General features: G+C 32.7%; 2 protein-coding genes, 1 long non-coding RNA gene and 1 pseudogene across 5 annotated transcripts; all 4 read left to right on the forward strand.

Moving 5' to 3' along the window:
* The first annotated feature begins 1,575 nt into the window (after positions 1-1,575).
* LOC120214645 (ATP synthase subunit alpha, chloroplastic-like) lies at positions 1,576-2,420 on the forward strand. The gene has a single exon (XM_039212483.1). It carries the CDS (start codon positions 1,989-1,991, stop codon positions 2,418-2,420), a length of 432 nt encoding a protein of 143 aa, XP_039068414.1. The 5' UTR covers positions 1,576-1,988.
* Positions 2,421-5,014: 2,594 nt separating this feature from the next.
* Positions 5,015-7,239, forward strand: LOC120214636 (annotated as a pseudogene).
* Positions 7,240-11,143: 3,904 nt separating this feature from the next.
* Positions 11,144-13,436, forward strand: LOC120214638 (protein NUCLEAR FUSION DEFECTIVE 6, mitochondrial-like). 3 transcript variants are annotated; one of them, XR_005524889.1, is made up of 4 exons: positions 11,144-11,371; positions 11,453-11,574; positions 12,666-12,737; positions 13,226-13,436. XR_005524889.1 is itself a non-coding variant. In XM_039212480.1 (3 exons), the coding sequence occupies exons 1-3, from the start codon at positions 11,223-11,225 to the stop codon at positions 13,231-13,233; spliced, it is 279 nt and encodes a 92-aa protein (XP_039068411.1). In that variant the 5' UTR covers positions 11,144-11,222; the 3' UTR covers positions 13,234-13,436. The 3 variants fall into 3 exon arrangements, 2 of the variants coding, with proteins under 2 accessions (XP_039068411.1, XP_039068410.1); XM_039212480.1 differs by lacking the exon at positions 12,666-12,737; XM_039212479.1 differs by lacking the exons at positions 12,666-12,737; positions 13,226-13,436 and adding an exon at positions 12,112-12,659.
* Positions 13,437-18,214: 4,778 nt separating this feature from the next.
* LOC120214639 lies at positions 18,215-18,870 on the forward strand. The gene is made up of 2 exons (XR_005524890.1): positions 18,215-18,408; positions 18,683-18,870. It is a non-coding gene; the product is annotated as an uncharacterized LOC120214639 (long non-coding RNA).

The following is an 18,870-nucleotide window of genomic DNA, read 5'->3' on the forward strand; positions in this document are numbered from 1 at the left end:
TTTCAGACCTTTTGTCGATACTAAGGGGGTGTTTGGTTCAAGGAATGTGGGATTCCCATGGGATGGGAATCCCACATTCCCATGTTTGGTTGGCTGGGAATCTCATTCCCGGTAATGTTTTATTACCAATAGTAAATTTTTTGGGGTATATTACTGGGAATGTCATTACCTCCATTCCCTTAGGTATTGTAACATTACCGGTGTTTTGGACTAAAATGCCCTTAAATTTTTATTTTTTTTCAAAAATATCCTTCTTCTGTCATTGAATAATAAAAATTCTACGAAGGTTAAATTACAAATTTATCCTTAAATTATTTTAGATTTACAAAAAAAGTCTATAATTAAAATTTTATATGAAGTTTAGGGGTTAATTTTTTTACCCTTTCATTAAACATTTTTATATTTTTAATTTGTAAAAAATTATATAAATATTATGAATTAATTTATTAAAGAAAATATATAAATATTTTACAATTTGTAATATTATACAATATATAATAAGGACATTTGGTCAAATATACATTCCAATAATCTTTTATTCCTTTGACCAAACACGGTAATCTTACATTCCTGCTAAACCAACCAAACACAAAATACAACATTCCCAGTAATCCTATTCCCTGGTAATCTTTTATTCCCACTGGTAATCTTACATTCCGTGAACCAAACGCACCCTAAGTAGCAGTCAAAAATTTGTATCCATTTTTCATGATATTATGCATGGATCAGATATATCATGGCGAATTCTTCAGAAAAAATTATGTCTTCCACAATGGAATCTGATAAGTGAGATTTCGAGTAAGTGTTTACATAATTTTCTTCTGTCCGAAGAAATGATTCATCGAAATAATGAGTCACCATTGATATCGACAAAGATTACAAGTTATTATCAATTATTAATTTATAATATTTGTTATTAGTATTAATTAATATAAATTAATAATATTTATATTAATATATTTCGATTTATAAATCTATATTTGTATATAAAAAAATCTATATTTCTATATAGAATTATTAAGTCTATATAGTATTATTAAGATATATAAGATTATTAATATATTATTAAGAATAATATAATAATATATTTTATTATTATATAATTCTTATAATATATATTATTTATATATTAATTTTATATATTAATTATTATTATATATTATTATTTAATTATTATTTAAATAATATTAAATAATAATTTAAGAGTCAGATGCTTCTTCTATTCTTTTCCTTGGCGCAGCTGGGCCATCTGGACTTGAACAAGAGACCTCGCCCGTGAAGTAAATCATCGCACCTATGGTCCAACCAATTGGGAGAGAATCAATAGATTCCTTTTCGGGAGCGATTCATCATTCCCGAACGCAACATACAACTCTCTGTTGTACTGCGCTCTATCCCGCGATGAAAGGAAACCAAACTAATGGACAAAGAAAGATTGAATGCGCCCCTCTTCCATATATGTACAAATAGAATAGCCTATTTATACAGAATGGTAAAGGGGCCCCTCTATGATCATCCATCATATAAATAAATAGAAAAATGAAGGGATATTTTAATCCTTACCAACTTGATCTTGTTGCCAGGGGGCTATTGAACGGCTGGAAAAGGCCCGGGCTCGCTTACGGAAAGTAGAAATAGAGGCGGATCAGTTTCGAGTGAATGGATACTCTGAGATAGAACGAGAAAAATTGAATTTGATTAATTCAACTTATAAGATTTGGAACAATTAGAAAATTACAAAATGAAACCATTTATTTGAACAACAAAGAGCGATTAATCAAGTCCGACAACGGGTTTTACAACAAGCTTTACAAGGAGCTCTAGGAACTCTGAATAGTTCTTTAAACAACGAGTTACATTTACGTACCATTAGCGCTAATATTGGCTTGTTTGGGGTGATGAAAGAAATAACTGATTAGCCCTTTTTTTACCTTTTACTTATTGTAGGCATTATTTTTTTTCTTCCAAAAAAAAATTAGGAAATAGTCATGGTAACTATTAGAGCCGACGAAATTAGTAATATTATCCGTGAACGTATTGAGCAATATAATAGAGAAGTAAAGATTGTAAATACTGGTACCGTACTTCAAGTGCGCGACGGCATTGCTTGTATTCATGGTCTTGATGAAGTAATGGCAGGTGAATTAGTAGAATTTGAAGAAGGTACAATAGGGATTGCCCTGAACTTGGAATCAAATAATGTTGGTGTTATATTAATGGGTGACGGTTTGATGATACAAGAGGGAAGTTCTGTAAAAGCAACAAGAAAAATTGCTCAGATACCAGTGAGTGAAGCTTATTTGGGTCGTGTTATAAATGCCCTGGCTAAGCCTATTGACGGTCGGGGTGAAATTTCAGCTTATTTAGTGAGTGAAGCTTATTTGGGTCGTGTTATAAATGCTCGAGAAAAAAATGATTAATTATTAATTTTAAAGTTATGTCTATGTATGGAATTAGAATGTCAAAAAGATCCATAAACCAGCAAATCAATTAGACATTTCAACCGTTAAACTGCCTTTTTTTTAGCAAACAAAAAAAGAAGAAAAAAGCATTCGTACTCTCATAACTCAAGTCAAATAACTCTCAAAATGCCCCAAAAAAATCCTTGGGCATTCTTTTATTGAGTGGTCTCTAACCCCTTTTTTGTTTGTCTCGCTTAGAATCTATTTTGATTCTTCATTTTAATCTAGTTGTTGAGAAAATTGAAAAGGGTATTTCCTTGTTCTAGGATCTTTTATCTTTTTCTTGAATCATTGGGTTTAGACATTACTTCGACAATATTTAATCATTTCAAAAATGGCAGCAACATGCCCTTTTTTTTTCTCTCTTTTTTCTTTCTATCAAAGAATCATATGAACGATTAATTCCCGCACGATACACTTTTGATCGAAAGAGTTTTACCAATTCCAACAATTTACTTTTTGATTTGAAAATAGTTTGAAGCGGAGCCTTTCGATTTCTATTTCTATATCAAAAATAGACTTACGAAGTTGTTCCAACTTATTGATTTCCATTAACTAACCCTAGATCCTTGCCCCTGAAAATAGATGTTTCTCTTCGAGCTCCATCATGTACTATTTACATTACAACCCAACAAAAAGCCGGATTATAATAGAACAAAGGATATCGAGCAAAAAGCACCTTCATTTCTACATAATGGAAAGTGGTGGGTTTTGACATCCACAGCCGATCATGTCCTTCAAGTCGCAAAATCAAAAGTCTAAAACCTGAATTTTATCTGCCAATGATGTGACCCGATCTGAACGAGATCCGCCTGAAGTCTATCCGAACCTGAATTAACCTGCTTTTTAACTGATTCGGACCTGAACTGACAACGATCCAAACTGAAAATGACCTGACCTGAACCCGATCTGGATCTGGTGTCAAATCAACATGAAAATAACCCGAACTGATTTGACCTGACCTGAACCCGATCTGGATCTGGTGTCAAATTTACCTGACTTGACCTATATCTGATTTTACCCGACCTACCAGGATCCGACTGAAACCTGAACGATTACCCGATTTTACAACCCTAGTCACACGAGGGAATCTTTAAGTGGAAAAGCTTACACATTTTACAACAACGAGGAGATGGAATTATAAAGAATCTGAATTTGAATTGATTTTTGAAATCACTTTCTAAATAATAAGTGTAAATTAATTATATATATTGAATATTCCTCTAAATTATAGAAGTATATGAACTAGTCATTTAAAAATAAAATGGTTCATATAAAAATTTAAAATTCAATCGAATAGTTCAGGTAAATACTGAATACAAACAAATATTATTGTCCACGATGAATGACAAACATCATAGCATGGACCATAAAAATAGACACGGCAATACGGCTAGTTTACAATATAATATTATCATAACTTAATAGGAATTTATCTTTGATTATTGTGAGCGTTTATTAATGTACACCTTGATCCAAAGTTATACCCTAATTTAAAACATGAGATAATTGCCCATGATGTTTGTAAATTAGGACTATATAAATTAGTATATATGTTTTACAATAGTCTATACCGATTAGGGATGGACACATGACTCAAATTCGATGAGTTTTGATACAACTATATTTTTTTGGGTTATTTTTTTAAATTAAGTTCAGGTCTAATCGAGTCAAATATTTTAGAGAATAAGTTTGATCTGATCGGGTTCAAATTTAAGGTGAAAAATACTCGATTCGACTTGAAAAATAATGTAATTATACTTTATATATTTAGGGATAATTGTAATAACACCCCTCTCTATATATATTTTCAATTAGATCCCTATTTTATCTAATAAAATTAAAAAAAGTATAAATATATTTGTGTTGGGTCGAGTCAAGTCAGGTTGACCGAAAACTCAATCCATATCCATCCCTAATTTTGATCCCTAAATTATATTATATTCTAAATTGATCCATGAACTTTAAAAGATTTTATGTCAATCCTCAAACTATCAATATCAAGAATTGAAATCATGAACTTCTAAAAAATTCTTAGAACCTTCGAAAACAAATTAATATTTTTAGAAGGTAATGAGTTCAATTTTCAAGATATTAAAAAATGTAATAATTTATTTTAGAATGATATAAGTTCAATTCTCATGAACTTAAAAAATCGAATAGAGATAATGTTATGTTAATGAAATGATCAAAATGGAATAATATTGATAATATGAGGATGGATATAATGTTTTAAAATTTAAAGATCAATTTAAAATGAAATCATAATATAAGAATTGATAATAAAATATTTTAAAATTTAATGATCAATTTAGAATAAAAATTATAATTTAAAGAAATTTAATGTAATTAACTCCTATGATATTAAAAGTAGCAACCACAAAGTGATGGCCCTCCTTTGATAAGGTTTTCTCTCTCCCTCTCTCATGGAAGGGGCCACAATCATCACCATCTGCCCGTCCCATCTGCAGCTAATTGAGTAGAAAATTTTGAACAACCGGATGAAAACAAACCCATTCCCCTTTCTATATAAACCATTTTATCATCATCACCTTCCCCTCATTACTCAGCTTTCCTCCTCAGCCATGGCTTCCACACCAAAACGCCTCTCTATCATCTTCCTCCTTTCCCTCTTCTCCATCCAGATCCATGCCAGAGAGTTCTTCAGCAAAATCCCAAGGGAAACAACAATGAAAACAGCCCACCGTCAAAGAAGAGCAGCAAGAGCCGAGGTTCACTCCCCAGACCCAGAATGGCTACGGCCTTTACGGCCGCAATACCAACAACAGAGGAACCTATCAACCCTATGTCACGCCGGTTAAGTTCCACCCCGATGAGCCCTACAATATGATCCCTGAATCCACAAACAACAACAAAGACGGTTACTTCCACAGCAAGAGCGCCGTCGAGAGCACCCAGAAGGAAAATCTCGGCGAAACTCGGTTCACCGAGGAAGGATGGAGCACCGAACAAAATCAGAACAACAACAACAACTATTACAATGGAAACAATGAAGAGGACACTTTCACTGAGAAAGGATGGAGCACCAAGGAGAAGAACAACAACTACTACAATGGCAACAATGAGTACAACAAGAATGCCTATGGAGAAGCCATGTTCACAGAGAAAGGATGGAGCACCAAGGAGAACAACAACAACAACAACTACCACTACAATGGCAACAATGGGTACAATGGTGAGAAGCAAGGCATGAGCGATACTCGATTCTTTGAGAACGGTAAGTATTTCCACGATATTAGAAACGGGAACAATTACTATCCGAACCAGTTCGAGAACTCGAGGAAATTCGCTTCCAGGAACGAGTTCAATGAGAACCGTTACAACAACATGGGAAGGAACAACCAGAACCAAGAGGAGTTCGAGGAGAACGATGAAGAGTTCGAGCCATGAAAGGAAGGGAACTGCTTGGTTTTTTCTTTAAAAGTATGAAACTTTACTAGTAAAGAAGACTGAAGAGTATTTATTGGGTCTTGTGTTTTGCTTTGTCATCTTTGTTATTTTCAGGGTTTGCAACATTTGCCTTTGAGGTAGATATGCTAAAAGATATTATATGAGAGACTTATATGCTTCTTATTTCTTTTACTTTATGAAACAATGTATTGAATAAAAATGTAAGTATGTTTCAATGCTATTGTTCTTCAACTTTTCAATCTAAATCGAATTATATTCTGAATCGAGCCAATCTAAAGTCAAATCGACAGTGATGGTTCATGATTGTCATCAAGCATAATCTTGCCAAAATCTTAATCTTTCATGAATATCTGATGAGTGACATTTCTGTATCTGTTATTGTTTAAGAAATCCCCACATCCTCATATGTAAAACTCGAATTTGACTTCTTCTCGCTTGACGAGTAACATGGTTTACATCAACAGTAGAGCACTTAGAAATTAAACTCAAATACAACCATGTATGAATAAGACTAGTGGTAATTTATTGATAGTGCTTTCTCGGGCACTCCACTCAATAGCTGAATATTGATGCATGTGCATGCCTTTGACACCAGCCCACTTTGATTTGTGTCCAACTTGCACCCAAAAATCGAAATATATTTTATCAAACTGGAAATTTATATTTCGAACCTCGAAAGTCTTAGTACATTAATTGTTTTGTCCACACAAACTATACTTAGGTGAGGTTTGTTGATTTTGTTAAGACTTTCAAAGCCAAGACTAGAAAAAGCAAACATCGTTCCCTTCTCAAACTGTTACCCTCCATCATCCTTAGTCAACCTGCATGTGGTCCTAAATTAAACAATGAAATAATAATAGCCCAGAGGATCCAAAATTAGGGTTTTAACCCATCATAGTAAAAGCAGGAAACTAAAGAATTTAAAAAAAACGTATATAGTTCCAAAATTTAAAAAAGGAAAAGTAAATAACTAAATAAGAGAAAGTGAAAAATCATCCATTTCCATTTGGTTATCTTCTCCGTGAATGGCGGATGTATTGTTTTTTTCCTTTACAACTTTACTCGCTTTGGTCCTCTGCCTTTGTTGACTTAACATATGAACTTGTAACAATTTAAATACTAATGTTTCTGCAGGTCCATTATTATATAACATATGGGATCTGTGGATTTAATGTTCATACTATACTTTTTATTAGGGTAGGTTCTGACCTTTTATATATTTATAAAAAAAAATTGATTTAAACTTTAAATTGTGAGGCTAAGTAATTATTTTGGGACCAGTACTGTTTCAATGAATGTATGGAACCCAATGTAAAGGAAATGGATAAATAATATAATTACATATAAACTTTTGCAAAATGTATAATATGATTCTTGAATTTTAATAAATTATTATCAATGTAACTTCATTTTATATTTAAATATTATATATAAATAAATAATTATATGTATCCAATATAAAAAAAGGAGTGAGTGCGTTGCTTTTTTATATGTGTAATATTAAATCAGATTCAAAGTTTAGGTATCATCTTATATATTTGATCAAAATTTGTGTGTAATTTTGATATTTATCCAAAGAAATAGGAGCATATGATTGTGGGAGTAATCATGATGCTGGAGATTCAATCGGACGGTTAAAAATGAAAATTAACAAAATAAAAGTACATAAAAAAATGGACCACTTTGAATAGATATAGGGTCAAAATCTTTATATTTTTAAGACCCTTTATTATAACTTGATTATTAACCTTTTACTTTTTTAAAATATGTGTATTTTTTTTTTTTTTTGGTTTTGAAATCAGTTTATTTTCTTTAATCCCATTAAATAATTTAATGCTCTTTTGGAAGCATGTATTTAACAATTTTCTTATATAGTTTATTTTTATCTGGTTTTAGATTATTATTTACTTCTATTATGTCGGTCCTTAATATTATGATTTATGTTTAAAATATTGAATTATCTATTATAATCACTGAAATTTGAATATAAATTTTCTTTTTCTTTTCATAATACTATCTATTTTAGCAGTTATCCAACGGTTTTTAGAAGTGTGTTTGGTTCGATTTGATTAATGTTATGAAATAAAATTAATTTATGATCAAATGGGCTGCTTTGCTTGAAATGGAAGTTAGCAGGGACAAGAATGAGGTAGAATATTATTATGGGATTTAATGTTATCACCTACTCTCTTTTTATCTTATCCAATTATTCCACCTCGCTGGGAAGAAAGTGCTGCAACTTGTTGCCAGGCTGGTTGGAGAAGCAAGATCCATTGCCGAATACTAGGGGTGTAAGGGGTGTAAATCAACCCGACTTGAAGTCGTGTTCGTTTTTGTTTGTTTAACTTTAAAAGTATTTATGTTTGATTTATATTCGTTTATTTTTTTCGATGTGTTCGTGTTCGATTCATTTAATATTGACGAACATGTTACTTAATGTTTGCGAACATATTCGTTTATGTATTCATCAATATGTTTGTCTAACGTTCGCCAACGTGTTTATTTATTTTTTTTGAACATGATCGCTTTTATGTATAGAAAAATGGTGAAATTACACAATAGTCCTTAAACTCCTTAAGCTTTCAATTTGAATTCCAAAGTTTACTGTGTATTCAATTCAATATCTACATTCACCAGTATTTAAAATATAAAAATAAAATGAGAAATGAGTAAACGAGTTGATAAATGAACAGATGAATCAGCTTTTAAACAAGTTTATTCGTGAATACAAATGAATCGAAACACATCTATTCATTTTCACTTGTTTAAAAAGTGAATATAAACGAATGTTTATATAAACATGTCATCAAATAACGTGTTCATTTACACCAATATTAAGACTATGACCTTGGCATAAAATCAGGGGATTTTGTTGAAGGCCCATGTATTGGCTATTGTTTGCATTTTGACATTTTGGGTGTGTATATTTTGATTTAATTAAATTAATCGATCTAATTGAATTAATTTAATTAATTGATCAATGATTATTATAACTTTGGTCAATGAATTGAGCAAGTATTTTATCCGTTAACCAATATCCTCTTGGTTCTAGGCAACGAAACTTTTAAGGACTAGTTGGGCCATGGCCCCCTAAAAAATTTTAAAAAAATAAAAACATATCTATATATAATATATGTAAAAGGGTAAACTACATGTTTAGTATTAAATTATTATTTTTATTTTGTTTGGATGTTTAAACTTTACTTTTTCTAATGTTTAGTTTATGTTTCAATTTGTTATCCCCCGTTAAAAAAATTATTAGAATTGTTGATGTGATATTTTTTACTTTTTCAATTATGATGTGACATTACTTTATGGTGACACGTTAACATCAACGTTAAATTTTTAATGACGATGTACCAAAGTGAAACCTAAATTAAATGTTAGGTAATATTTTAAAACATAAAATAAAATTCATGTACCAAAATGAACATAAGTACTTAACATGTAGTTTACCCTATAAATATTAATTATTAAGTTGTACCAAAAAATACTCCATCTATCCCACTTAAATTGTTACCTATTGATTTTTTTAAATTTGAATCATTATTATTTAAAATTTATTATTAACAATATGAAAAAATATATTTTGAAAATATATACAAAAAGCTATGACTTGAATATACAAAAAGGGGTCTACAAATATACATGTCCTCTAAAGAAATAACTCGAAATGTACTATGCTCAGCAGCTCGGTCTGGATCTTGACTGCTCCAAAATGTTTCTCGACTGGCTAGTATCGATATTAATCACCTCCGTATTGATATTAACTCTAGAGTATCAATAATGCACCTAAGGTATCGATACTCATTAGATGTTTTTAACTAAGGAATAAGGAGGGGTAGTATCGATACTCCCATCCCAGTATCGATACTCCTAAGCTAAGGTATTGATATTGACCAGGGTATCAACACCAAATTATTCTGGAATTTGGTTTGCAATCCTAGTATCGATACCACCCATGGGTATCGTACCAATCTCATAGTAGCGATACCCTTACTCGAAAATGTCCTACTTGTACTCGAAGTTTGCACTTAAAATCACCCAAATTGTTCTATTGAGGTTCCCAATCATTATTATTGTTTTATGTGATATTAAGGGGTCATAAATAAGGGTTTGAAACATGCTATAAACACTAAAACATAGAATTTACCATGAAACTATTCAACATGCTTCAACTCAGCTCTTAAGTTAGAATGCGTTACTGGTGACCTACAATTGGTATGAATAAATTGTAAATGTGTTACCTGCTATAAATGCCCTCAAATCACCCAAGAGATAACTTTTCTTTTTCTCTTGCCCTTGAACCATTTCTTTCACTAATCAAAGGTAAGGAAATTAATTACTAACTTAACTAAGTGGTTGGATTAAAGTTAAGAACACTTCCTATAACTTGAATCTATTAAAAACAAGCTAGAATCCATAGATTCTCTTAAACCTCCCAAAAACTCATTTTTGGAAACTAAGTGTAAAACTTGATAAATGGAGCTTAAATTGAAACTCTTTGATTGAAGATTATCATGCTTACCTTATCTAAACTCAACTAGGGTTGAAATACTTGAAACTTTCACTTGAAGGGAGGAGGAGGAGAGAAGAAAGATGAGATGAGATGAGATGAAGAGAAGAGTGTTTGATAAACTGATAGGGGGAGTGGTTCACGTAAAAAGACATAAAATAGGGGGTTTTAGCTTTCAATTTGAATAATGAGTAAATTGCACTTTTGGTCCCTCTTCTTTTATTTCATAAAATATTCATCACCTTTATTTAACTCTCTTGGGCCCAACCCAAGCCCACTGTCACTTAACTTGGTCCAAACTATTATAATGGGTCATTTGAACTCAAAATATGGGTTTCTAGTTGACCTAAACTACTAACTCAGAATTCGGAACATTACAGATTCTAAAGCTTAGCACTGTCTAATCCAAACCGACTCTCGTCGCATAGTGGACGAGTCTCCCAACAAGAATTTTCTCCCAACAAGGATTTTATACATACACAATAACTGAAACTTGAAACCTACTTAAGTGATATTAAGCTGTTTACCTCTTAAACTAACTATTATCATAATTTTAATTAAAAAACATATAAATGTTATTATTCGAACCTACAACCTGATTTGAATAATGAATCTAGCTGATGAAGGCAATGAAATGTCCAAAGGAGTATTTTGCCCATCATTTGAAAGCCCAATAGATCATCAATTTACAGATTCTACAATCTTACCATACGAGTATATACACAGAAAACACATCTAAATGCAAAACCCCTCGAAAGCCTAAACCCTTGTACAAACAAACCCGAAGACCTCCAAAATCCCCGCCACCAAAAATGTCCGCCGCCAGGTCCGTCATCCGTTCCGCGGCCTCGCGAGCTTCCGCGGCAACCAGACTCGCTGGTTCTGCCAAGCCTATGACGCGACCCGCTTGCTCGCCCTTTCGGATCTCCAAGCAGAATCCGTTCCCTGCTCGTATTTTCAGGTAATGGATATTAAATTCGTATCTTTTATCTCCTGGGAAATAAATTAATTGAATATTTCTTTATAAATTTGAAAAAAAAAGGTTACCCATTGAGCTGAGCTGCTGTGTGGAAACGATGCTGCCGTATCACACGGCCACTGCTTCAGCTCTGCTGAATTCCATGCTTTCTGTTTCTCGCCGGAGACCCGATTGGACCGCTGAAGGTATTTCTTTACACTTTTTTTTTTTGTTTTGATATGTTTAAAATTTAAATTATTAGGTATTAAAGCATTCGAAGTTTCTAACTTTTAAGTACATAGGAAGTCTGCCTATTTTTCTGATAGAGAAAGCTTGCGTTCTTAATGACTGAATGAAACTTGAATTAAGAGTCACTAATTACAGAATTGAGATTAACTACCCTAATGATAAGCTTCAGTACTTCATTGCTATGTTTGTTATTTATCGGATATCTTGTAACCAGAAGAGGTGCTGGCAATAAAATAGCAGTAAGGGGAATTTTTTTATTGTAACTAGAATTTATGAGGGAAAGTAGGCTGTATCTGCTAAGCATAAGCGTCTGCTGGCCGACAAGAAGTTTCATAGACGAACATCAACCACTCAAAAACAATAGCCAAATGTTGCATATTGCACTCCCCTTTTCATCTCCCTTTTCTTCTCTTCCCTTTTTGGATAGGTAAAATAATCACTTCTCTCTCTTGTAAATAAGTGGAAGAATGTAAATGTTTTTTATCGTTTTGTAGGCCAATACAAGACTAGATGAAGGACAAGGCACAGAGAGGGAGTGAATTGTATTTGTTTTTCTTTTTAAAACTTTTTGGGGCTGCTACTGAATTTTTCTTCAGTGCATCAGTTGATCATAATTGTGAAATGGCAAGAGTTTGAATGCTATTCCCTATAATTTCATGGTTTTAGAGCCATAAGATGAAAGATTGTTAAACGTTTTTAATTAATAAGCTAATTGTTCCCGAAATTACTGTTAACCTTCTGAAAAGTGAACCATGTTGTTTTTTGAATGTTTAGACTTGCTTACTCCTTGACGTACTCTGTGGATGGGAAAGGGATAAAAGGCTCTCGGTGATGCAATTTACTACAACTTTTCAAAGAAAAAAAATGCATGAAATCTAGCACTTCGAGATGATATGGGTTTTGCTTATGCATAATTGAGGAGATTGTTATATGATGGTTAATAACTCATAAGTTTTCCAACTTAACTTGAACTAAACCTTATTTATGTTCTTATTCGTGCCAGTATAAGTAGGATATGAAACCAATAATGATTTGTTGTTTCACCCAGATTGCAATGATGATGTATGACGAATGTGGAGAGTTCGGGCAACATTTTTGATAAATGCACTCTTAAGACAAGGTGGTTGAATAAAACTTTAGTAGGGTCTTTAGATACTTTCTCCTGTTCATAAATTTAACATTCTTATCATCGAGTAGGATCAGATTATGAATATGATGATATCTTGTTATTTTTATTAATGTCCGTAAAAGCTAAATAAACCGATCTAAATATTTAGGAGCTGTAAGGAAATAAGCATTTTTCATATTGAGTATTGTCTTTGACAGATTGGATTTCATGCATATATCGACTTTGGCTGTACCAAACCCTAGATTTTGAACCTATAGCCTTCCTAGAATACAATCTTCTGCTTCCATTGGCTTGTTTCGTTTTCTTTTAACTTGTATTCTCTGTATCCAAATCCTCTCATTTTCTGTGTCAATAATAGAGATGTGATCTGAACCTTTATAAAATGCAGTTGAAACACGATTATCATTGTTGATCTTCTTTAGTATGGATAAAATGGTAACAAATTTCTAATACCATGCACCTATTTTCTTCTACTGTAGATGGATGATTGTGGTTGGGATGTGCGGTGCTATTCATCTCCATGAAAATTCGACCAACTTTGTAGGACTTTGATGCATGTATTCTTCTTGGACGAATGTGAAAATCTGATTTTATTACAACATTTGTTCTTTGAGCATCTGGAAGTAGGTATCAGATGGAAAATTTACCAATTTTTTTCTTTTCTCTGAATAAGTTAAATACCTTATATCACCCGGTTTCGTGTTTCTTTTTCTTCTTCCTGTTTCTCCCTTGAATAATTTGTAGCTTATATGATTATCAAAGGTGCTCCCATGGATAGCATGCTTAACGGAATAATAAATCCACCATCCTTGGTTTCAAGTAGAGTTGATATCTTCTTGATGTAGAGTGAGTAATGCCCTGAACTTTAGCACTTTGTCCAAACTTGGTCCCTAACATTATTGTTGTCCATATTGGTCTTAGAACATGGCAACTTTTGGATATTGTGACACTTGGATAAAGAAACATTTTTCTGAAGAAAAAAATTTCAAGTGATATGGCTGAATCACATCACTAAAAGGACTAAAGATTCAAGTTCCATGACCAAGTTGGGAGAGTTGTCAAGTTATGGACAATAAAGATCTAGTGGGAATATTGTGAAACGTGGTCAAGTTTTTTTTTTTTTTGGGGGGGGGGGCAAAATGTGATATTAGAGTAGTACGATCTCCATGAATTTTCAATAGCGTCAGAGTCAACTACATTAATACTCATTTAGTTGATTTCCGATTACTTGAATAAGGTCCCTTTGCAGTCTATTTAAGACTCTTGAGGCTATTCGTCCCACCATTAAACAAAACATTGCTTTTTCTTTCTAACTTGAAATTTCCATAGCTGGTGATTGGTTGAGCGACAACAAATAACTAATCCAAAGCCCCACGCATCTCCTCCCACAAGATACGGCATGTAAGAGTTTGCCGGGTTGTCACGTTATACCGGTGCGCCTAAAACACAAAGGGGAAAACATGGGGATGATAATGATATCCCACTTTATGAAAGAATTGTGCTAATACACCAACATTGTATCGTTTTATTCCAATCACATCACGTTAAATAATATATTCTTTACAAAGGGAAAGTCTATTTATTGTACAATACTTCACTTGTGCTAATTAAACGATGAAACTTCAATTTAACTATTCCTACGTTCGGATTAAAAACAATTAATTTTTCAAGGGAAATATGATATACTGGTATTATTTAAATGTCACGTATGTTTATGTACTAGGGACAATTATAGGTTGAATTAGGTTAATTTTTTCATTGATTCAAGTATTTTGTCTTTTATATGTTACCCGATTTTATCTGGATTTAAAAAAATATAACTCAAAATTTGATTTAATTATTAAGTAAAATTCACATTTAACTTGACCTGGTATATACATAATTTATTTTATTAGATAAAATAGAAATTTACCTGAAATATATAGAGAGATATTTTATTATAATCTTTTTTAAATATATATAAGATAATTATATTATTATCTTCGAATCAAATTTTAAAATTATTTTAAATTTAAATTAGATCCTATATAATTTTTAAAAAAAACAATCTAATATAATTTTGATTCAGTTTTTTTTTAAAAAAAATCTCATAAAATTAAACTAGGTCAAAATTTATTATATTCGAATCTTATATTTATCCAGATGTACTGCAATTAAATTTTCCAAAACAAATACGATACATAGCGTACGTTTGGGTTAATAATAATCCACCCGGCTCTATCCAATTGATAAATGGATAAGACTCACTGAAATCATGATGACTCGGCATCCCAATAATATCCTATTTGGAGCAGAAAGAAACGACGTCCATATTTAACAAAGATTTAATGAATTATAGGTCAAATTGTGGTTTTGGTCCCTCTTTATTGTATTTCAATTTGATATGTATCAACAACAACAACAAAACCCTATTCTCATATGCAATGGGGTAAGAGGGAGGTAGGGTAGTAGGCTGCCCCTAACGCCAGGTTGAGAGCAGCTTCCGTGAAAGACCTCCGGTAGTCAGAAAATTAAAAATAAATATAAAATGCAATGCATGTATAAATAAATAAATAAATACATAGTTGAAACAGTGTTCATATGCAGTCTACATATGCGCGTCTGTGATGGGAAGTAATCCCTGCAAATAAATCCCTGCATAAAAAGCTCTGCATATAGACAGAAACGTAAGACCCGACTAAAATTAAAAAGAGGAAACATGAAGAGAATGATACACAGAAGTCAACGATAGCAAGCAACGAGAATGAATGAAGTCAAATGGGTTAAAACCTAACTAAGGCAAACACTTCTCCGCTACCATAGTTGTAAGCCTTCATAAATTTCAATGACAGAAACATATAAAAAGTATAAGTTGTGAAAATTTCTACCTAAGCATTAAAAGAAGACAGAGATGATACACCCTATGGATATGACCCGCACTACTCGGCTACCCTGGTCTTAAGTCTCCATACTTTCCTATGAGAGGTCATGTCCTCGGTAAGGGCTAAATCCTTCAAATCAGATCTCAATCAGTCTTCCCACTTCCGCCTTGGTCGTACTCTCCTTCTGGCATCGTCGACTATAATCAACTCTACCCTCCTGACTGCATCCGACGGTTTGTCGCCTAAGGACATGCCCAAACCACCGTAGTCTTCCCTCCCTCAATTTTTCAGATACATGCACCACCCCTAAGGACATTCTAATAGCAGAGTTTGGTGCCATGTCCCACAGAGTCCTACCACTAGCCCATCGAAGCATTCTCATTTATGCGGCCTCCATCCTCCTTACGTGATCCTTCTTGATTGCCCAACATTCTGATCCATACAGTAGCGCTGGTCTTATTGCCATTCTATAAAATTTTCCCTTAAGTCTTAGAGGCACCTTCTTGTCACACAAAACTCCGGTAGCAGCCCTCCACTTTAGCCATCCCGCCTTTACACGGTGTGTAACGTCATCATCCACACCCCCATCTTTATGTATCATAGACCCTAGATACTTGAAACAATCCTTTGAGGGGAGAATGTGTCATTCTATGCATAGCTCTACATCTTCATCGCTTTGGTTCCCATTGGAGTTTGAACATAAATACTCTGTATTTGCAATATTGATCCTTAGACCTTTTTCTTCCAAAGCAGTCTTCCAGGTAGCCAGTCTACTATTTAGCTCAGTTCTTGTTTTAGCAACTAGGACAATGTCGTCAGCGAAAAGCATACACCATGGAACACCGTATGGTGTCGCACAATAGATATCGTCCATAATCAAGGCGAAGATGTAAGGGCTAAGAGCCGACCCCTGGTAGAGTCCGATTTCCACCGAAAATGCCTCGGTGTCGCCAACTGTAGTCCTGACGTATGTAGTAAATCTACAATACATATCACGAATCGCCGAATATAAGCAGTTGGGATCCGTCTCTCTTCCAAGGTAATGAGTTGGGATGAAGATTTTTCTAAAAAGTTGTGGCAATATTCTAACCAGGATAATTAATGGACAAATTAATGATAGAAAATGACACAATATCTAATTAAAGTATAAGAACTAGGTTCTAAATTTGAGTAATGGTAAGGACTAAAACTAAGATTCGACCACCAATTATACAAAGTGTAAGGCTTGATAAAGTAAAACAGGGGACCACTTGCAAACCAACAACCCACATGAAAACCAAAAGTCCAAGTAGACAGAGCCAGAAGTGCAACACCAGTGGTTGGTGGCGGCGGGTCGGTCACAACTTTATCATAGCTTGTGGCTATTGCTAAGACCTAAACCCCCGGAATGGCTGTTGGCAGACCACAATTATATTATACAGTTTGATCCATTTTTAAGTGTAAATTATGCCTTTAGTACCTATACTATCACTTTTGATCTGTTTTAATACCTAAACTTTCAATTTTACAAAATCACAGCTAACTTTTAGTTTTTGTTTCATTTTAGTATCTCGTTGAAAACCTAATGAAAATGCATTTTTTATAGATAAATTACATCATTCATCACGCAAACTATCTTCTCACTCCTAGTTTGGTACTAAAGTTTAAAAATTTTCAATTTAACTACTCAACTTTCAAATTACTCTTATTTTAATCACTCTAATTTTTTTTTAATAATTTTTGTGACATGCATTTTTATTATTTTATTAACATATAATTAAAAAATAAAATTATTAAATTTGAAAGTTAGAGTGATTAAATTAGGAGTAATTTGAAAGTTAAGTAATTATATTAAAAAATTTAAAGTTTAGTGACCAAAATAGGAGTTAGAAGATAGTTGAGTGATGAATTATGCAATCTACCCATAGAAAGGTGCTGCAAATCACCCATTAAATTTTTAATGAAGAGATACTAAAACGAAACAAAAACTAAATGTCTGGTATGAGTTCAAAAAAATTGAAAGTTGATGTACTAAAAGAACTAAAATTAGTAATTTAGGTATTAATTTGTAGTTTATACTATATTTAAATATATCTAGAATTAACTTGGAATATTTTTATGTGTTTTTCACCTTTTTAAGACATGGTATTATCTTTCCTTTAATTTTATGATGTTCTTATTATGGATCATTGTTATGGTTGTTCATTTAAATTATTTTATTTGATCGTCTATTTTATCTATTATGTCTGGTAGGATACTCAACCTAAAACCAAATAGTTAAAGAGACGTTTTAATATCAAATATTATGGAATTATTATTATTATTATTATTTTGAAAAACATATTTGATAAAATATATAATGTAAATGCTTATAAACTCTACAAATACTTTCCTATTCTTTTGTGTTGTGAAATTAAAATTGTATGCTTCTCCGAATTAGAATTTAATCCTAAGCTGATGATTAGCTAATAAAAGTATTCAATGGATATGTTTTAAAATTTAAGGGTCGACATAAAAATATAGATTATAGTTTGAGGACTCTTATGGAATTAACCTAAATTGATTTAATAGCACGCTATGACAGTCTTTATTTAATTAGATGATCATCAAGCAAAGTCCAATTATATAAGAATCTAGGGAGTGCTTTGCCTCTGCCGCTGCTCTTTCTGTTTTGTATCTCGACTTTCCTTGGGTTCTGTGATTTGATTTGCAACGATGATAGAGCTGTTCGTCTTGGGGTGTACCGGAGTTGTGGTGTTCCTTCACGGTGCCAATTTCTTCTTCCATGTTCTTTCCCATCACCTTGCTGTTCGTTCTCTCAGGTTCGTTCATTTTTTTTCTCCAAATTCCCAGAATTATTGGTACTATTATTTCTTAAAACAAGGTTCTGGGAAAAACGATCTCAAATTTCTGATTTTACAAGCTTCACCTGCTAAAACTATGCTCTGGGTATCGAGTATCTGATTCTGTCACGCAATTATGTCAGATCAAGGTTTAATCTAACGTTACAATTAGTAATTTAGTGTCGTTGTTGTGTTTATTGATTCTGATGTTTTCATTTATGATTTTGTTTGGCTCTTTTCTCCTCTTTTCCAGTTTCTTGGGATTTGTTGGGTGGTAGAACAAAGGGGGAAACCAGAGTTTGGAAGAGGATTCATTTCTCTCCATGCAAGTTTTCAATGTGGATCGTGCTTTGTAAATATTTGATTATAACTTGGATTTTGTAGCATATGAATGTGGTGATAATTACGTATCGTTGAAACGAAATGATGGCATCCAACCTA

This window comes from Hibiscus syriacus, unplaced genomic scaffold (assembly GCF_006381635.1).
Source record: "Hibiscus syriacus cultivar Baekdansim isolate YM2019G1 unplaced genomic scaffold, ASM638163v2 tig00110082_pilon, whole genome shotgun sequence".
In the NCBI taxonomy this organism is placed as follows: Eukaryota; Viridiplantae; Streptophyta; class Magnoliopsida; order Malvales; family Malvaceae; genus Hibiscus; species Hibiscus syriacus.

Bases quoted from the DNA above. Each gene is read 5' to 3' on its own strand.
- LOC120214645 (XM_039212483.1), top strand. From the start codon at position 1,989: ATGGTAACTATTAGAGCCGACGAAATTAGTAATATTATCCGTGAACGT.
- LOC120214638 (XM_039212479.1), top strand. From the start codon at position 11,223: ATGTCCGCCGCCAGGTCCGTCATCCGTTCCGCGGCCTCGCGAGCTTCC. The intron at 11,372-11,452 runs GTAATGGATATT...TGAAAAAAAAAG, and splicing joins TTCCCTGCTCGTATTTTCAG to GTTACCCATTGAGCTGAGCT. The intron at 11,575-12,111 runs GTATTTCTTTAC...ATCGTTTTGTAG, and splicing joins ACCCGATTGGACCGCTGAAG to GCCAATACAAGACTAGATGA.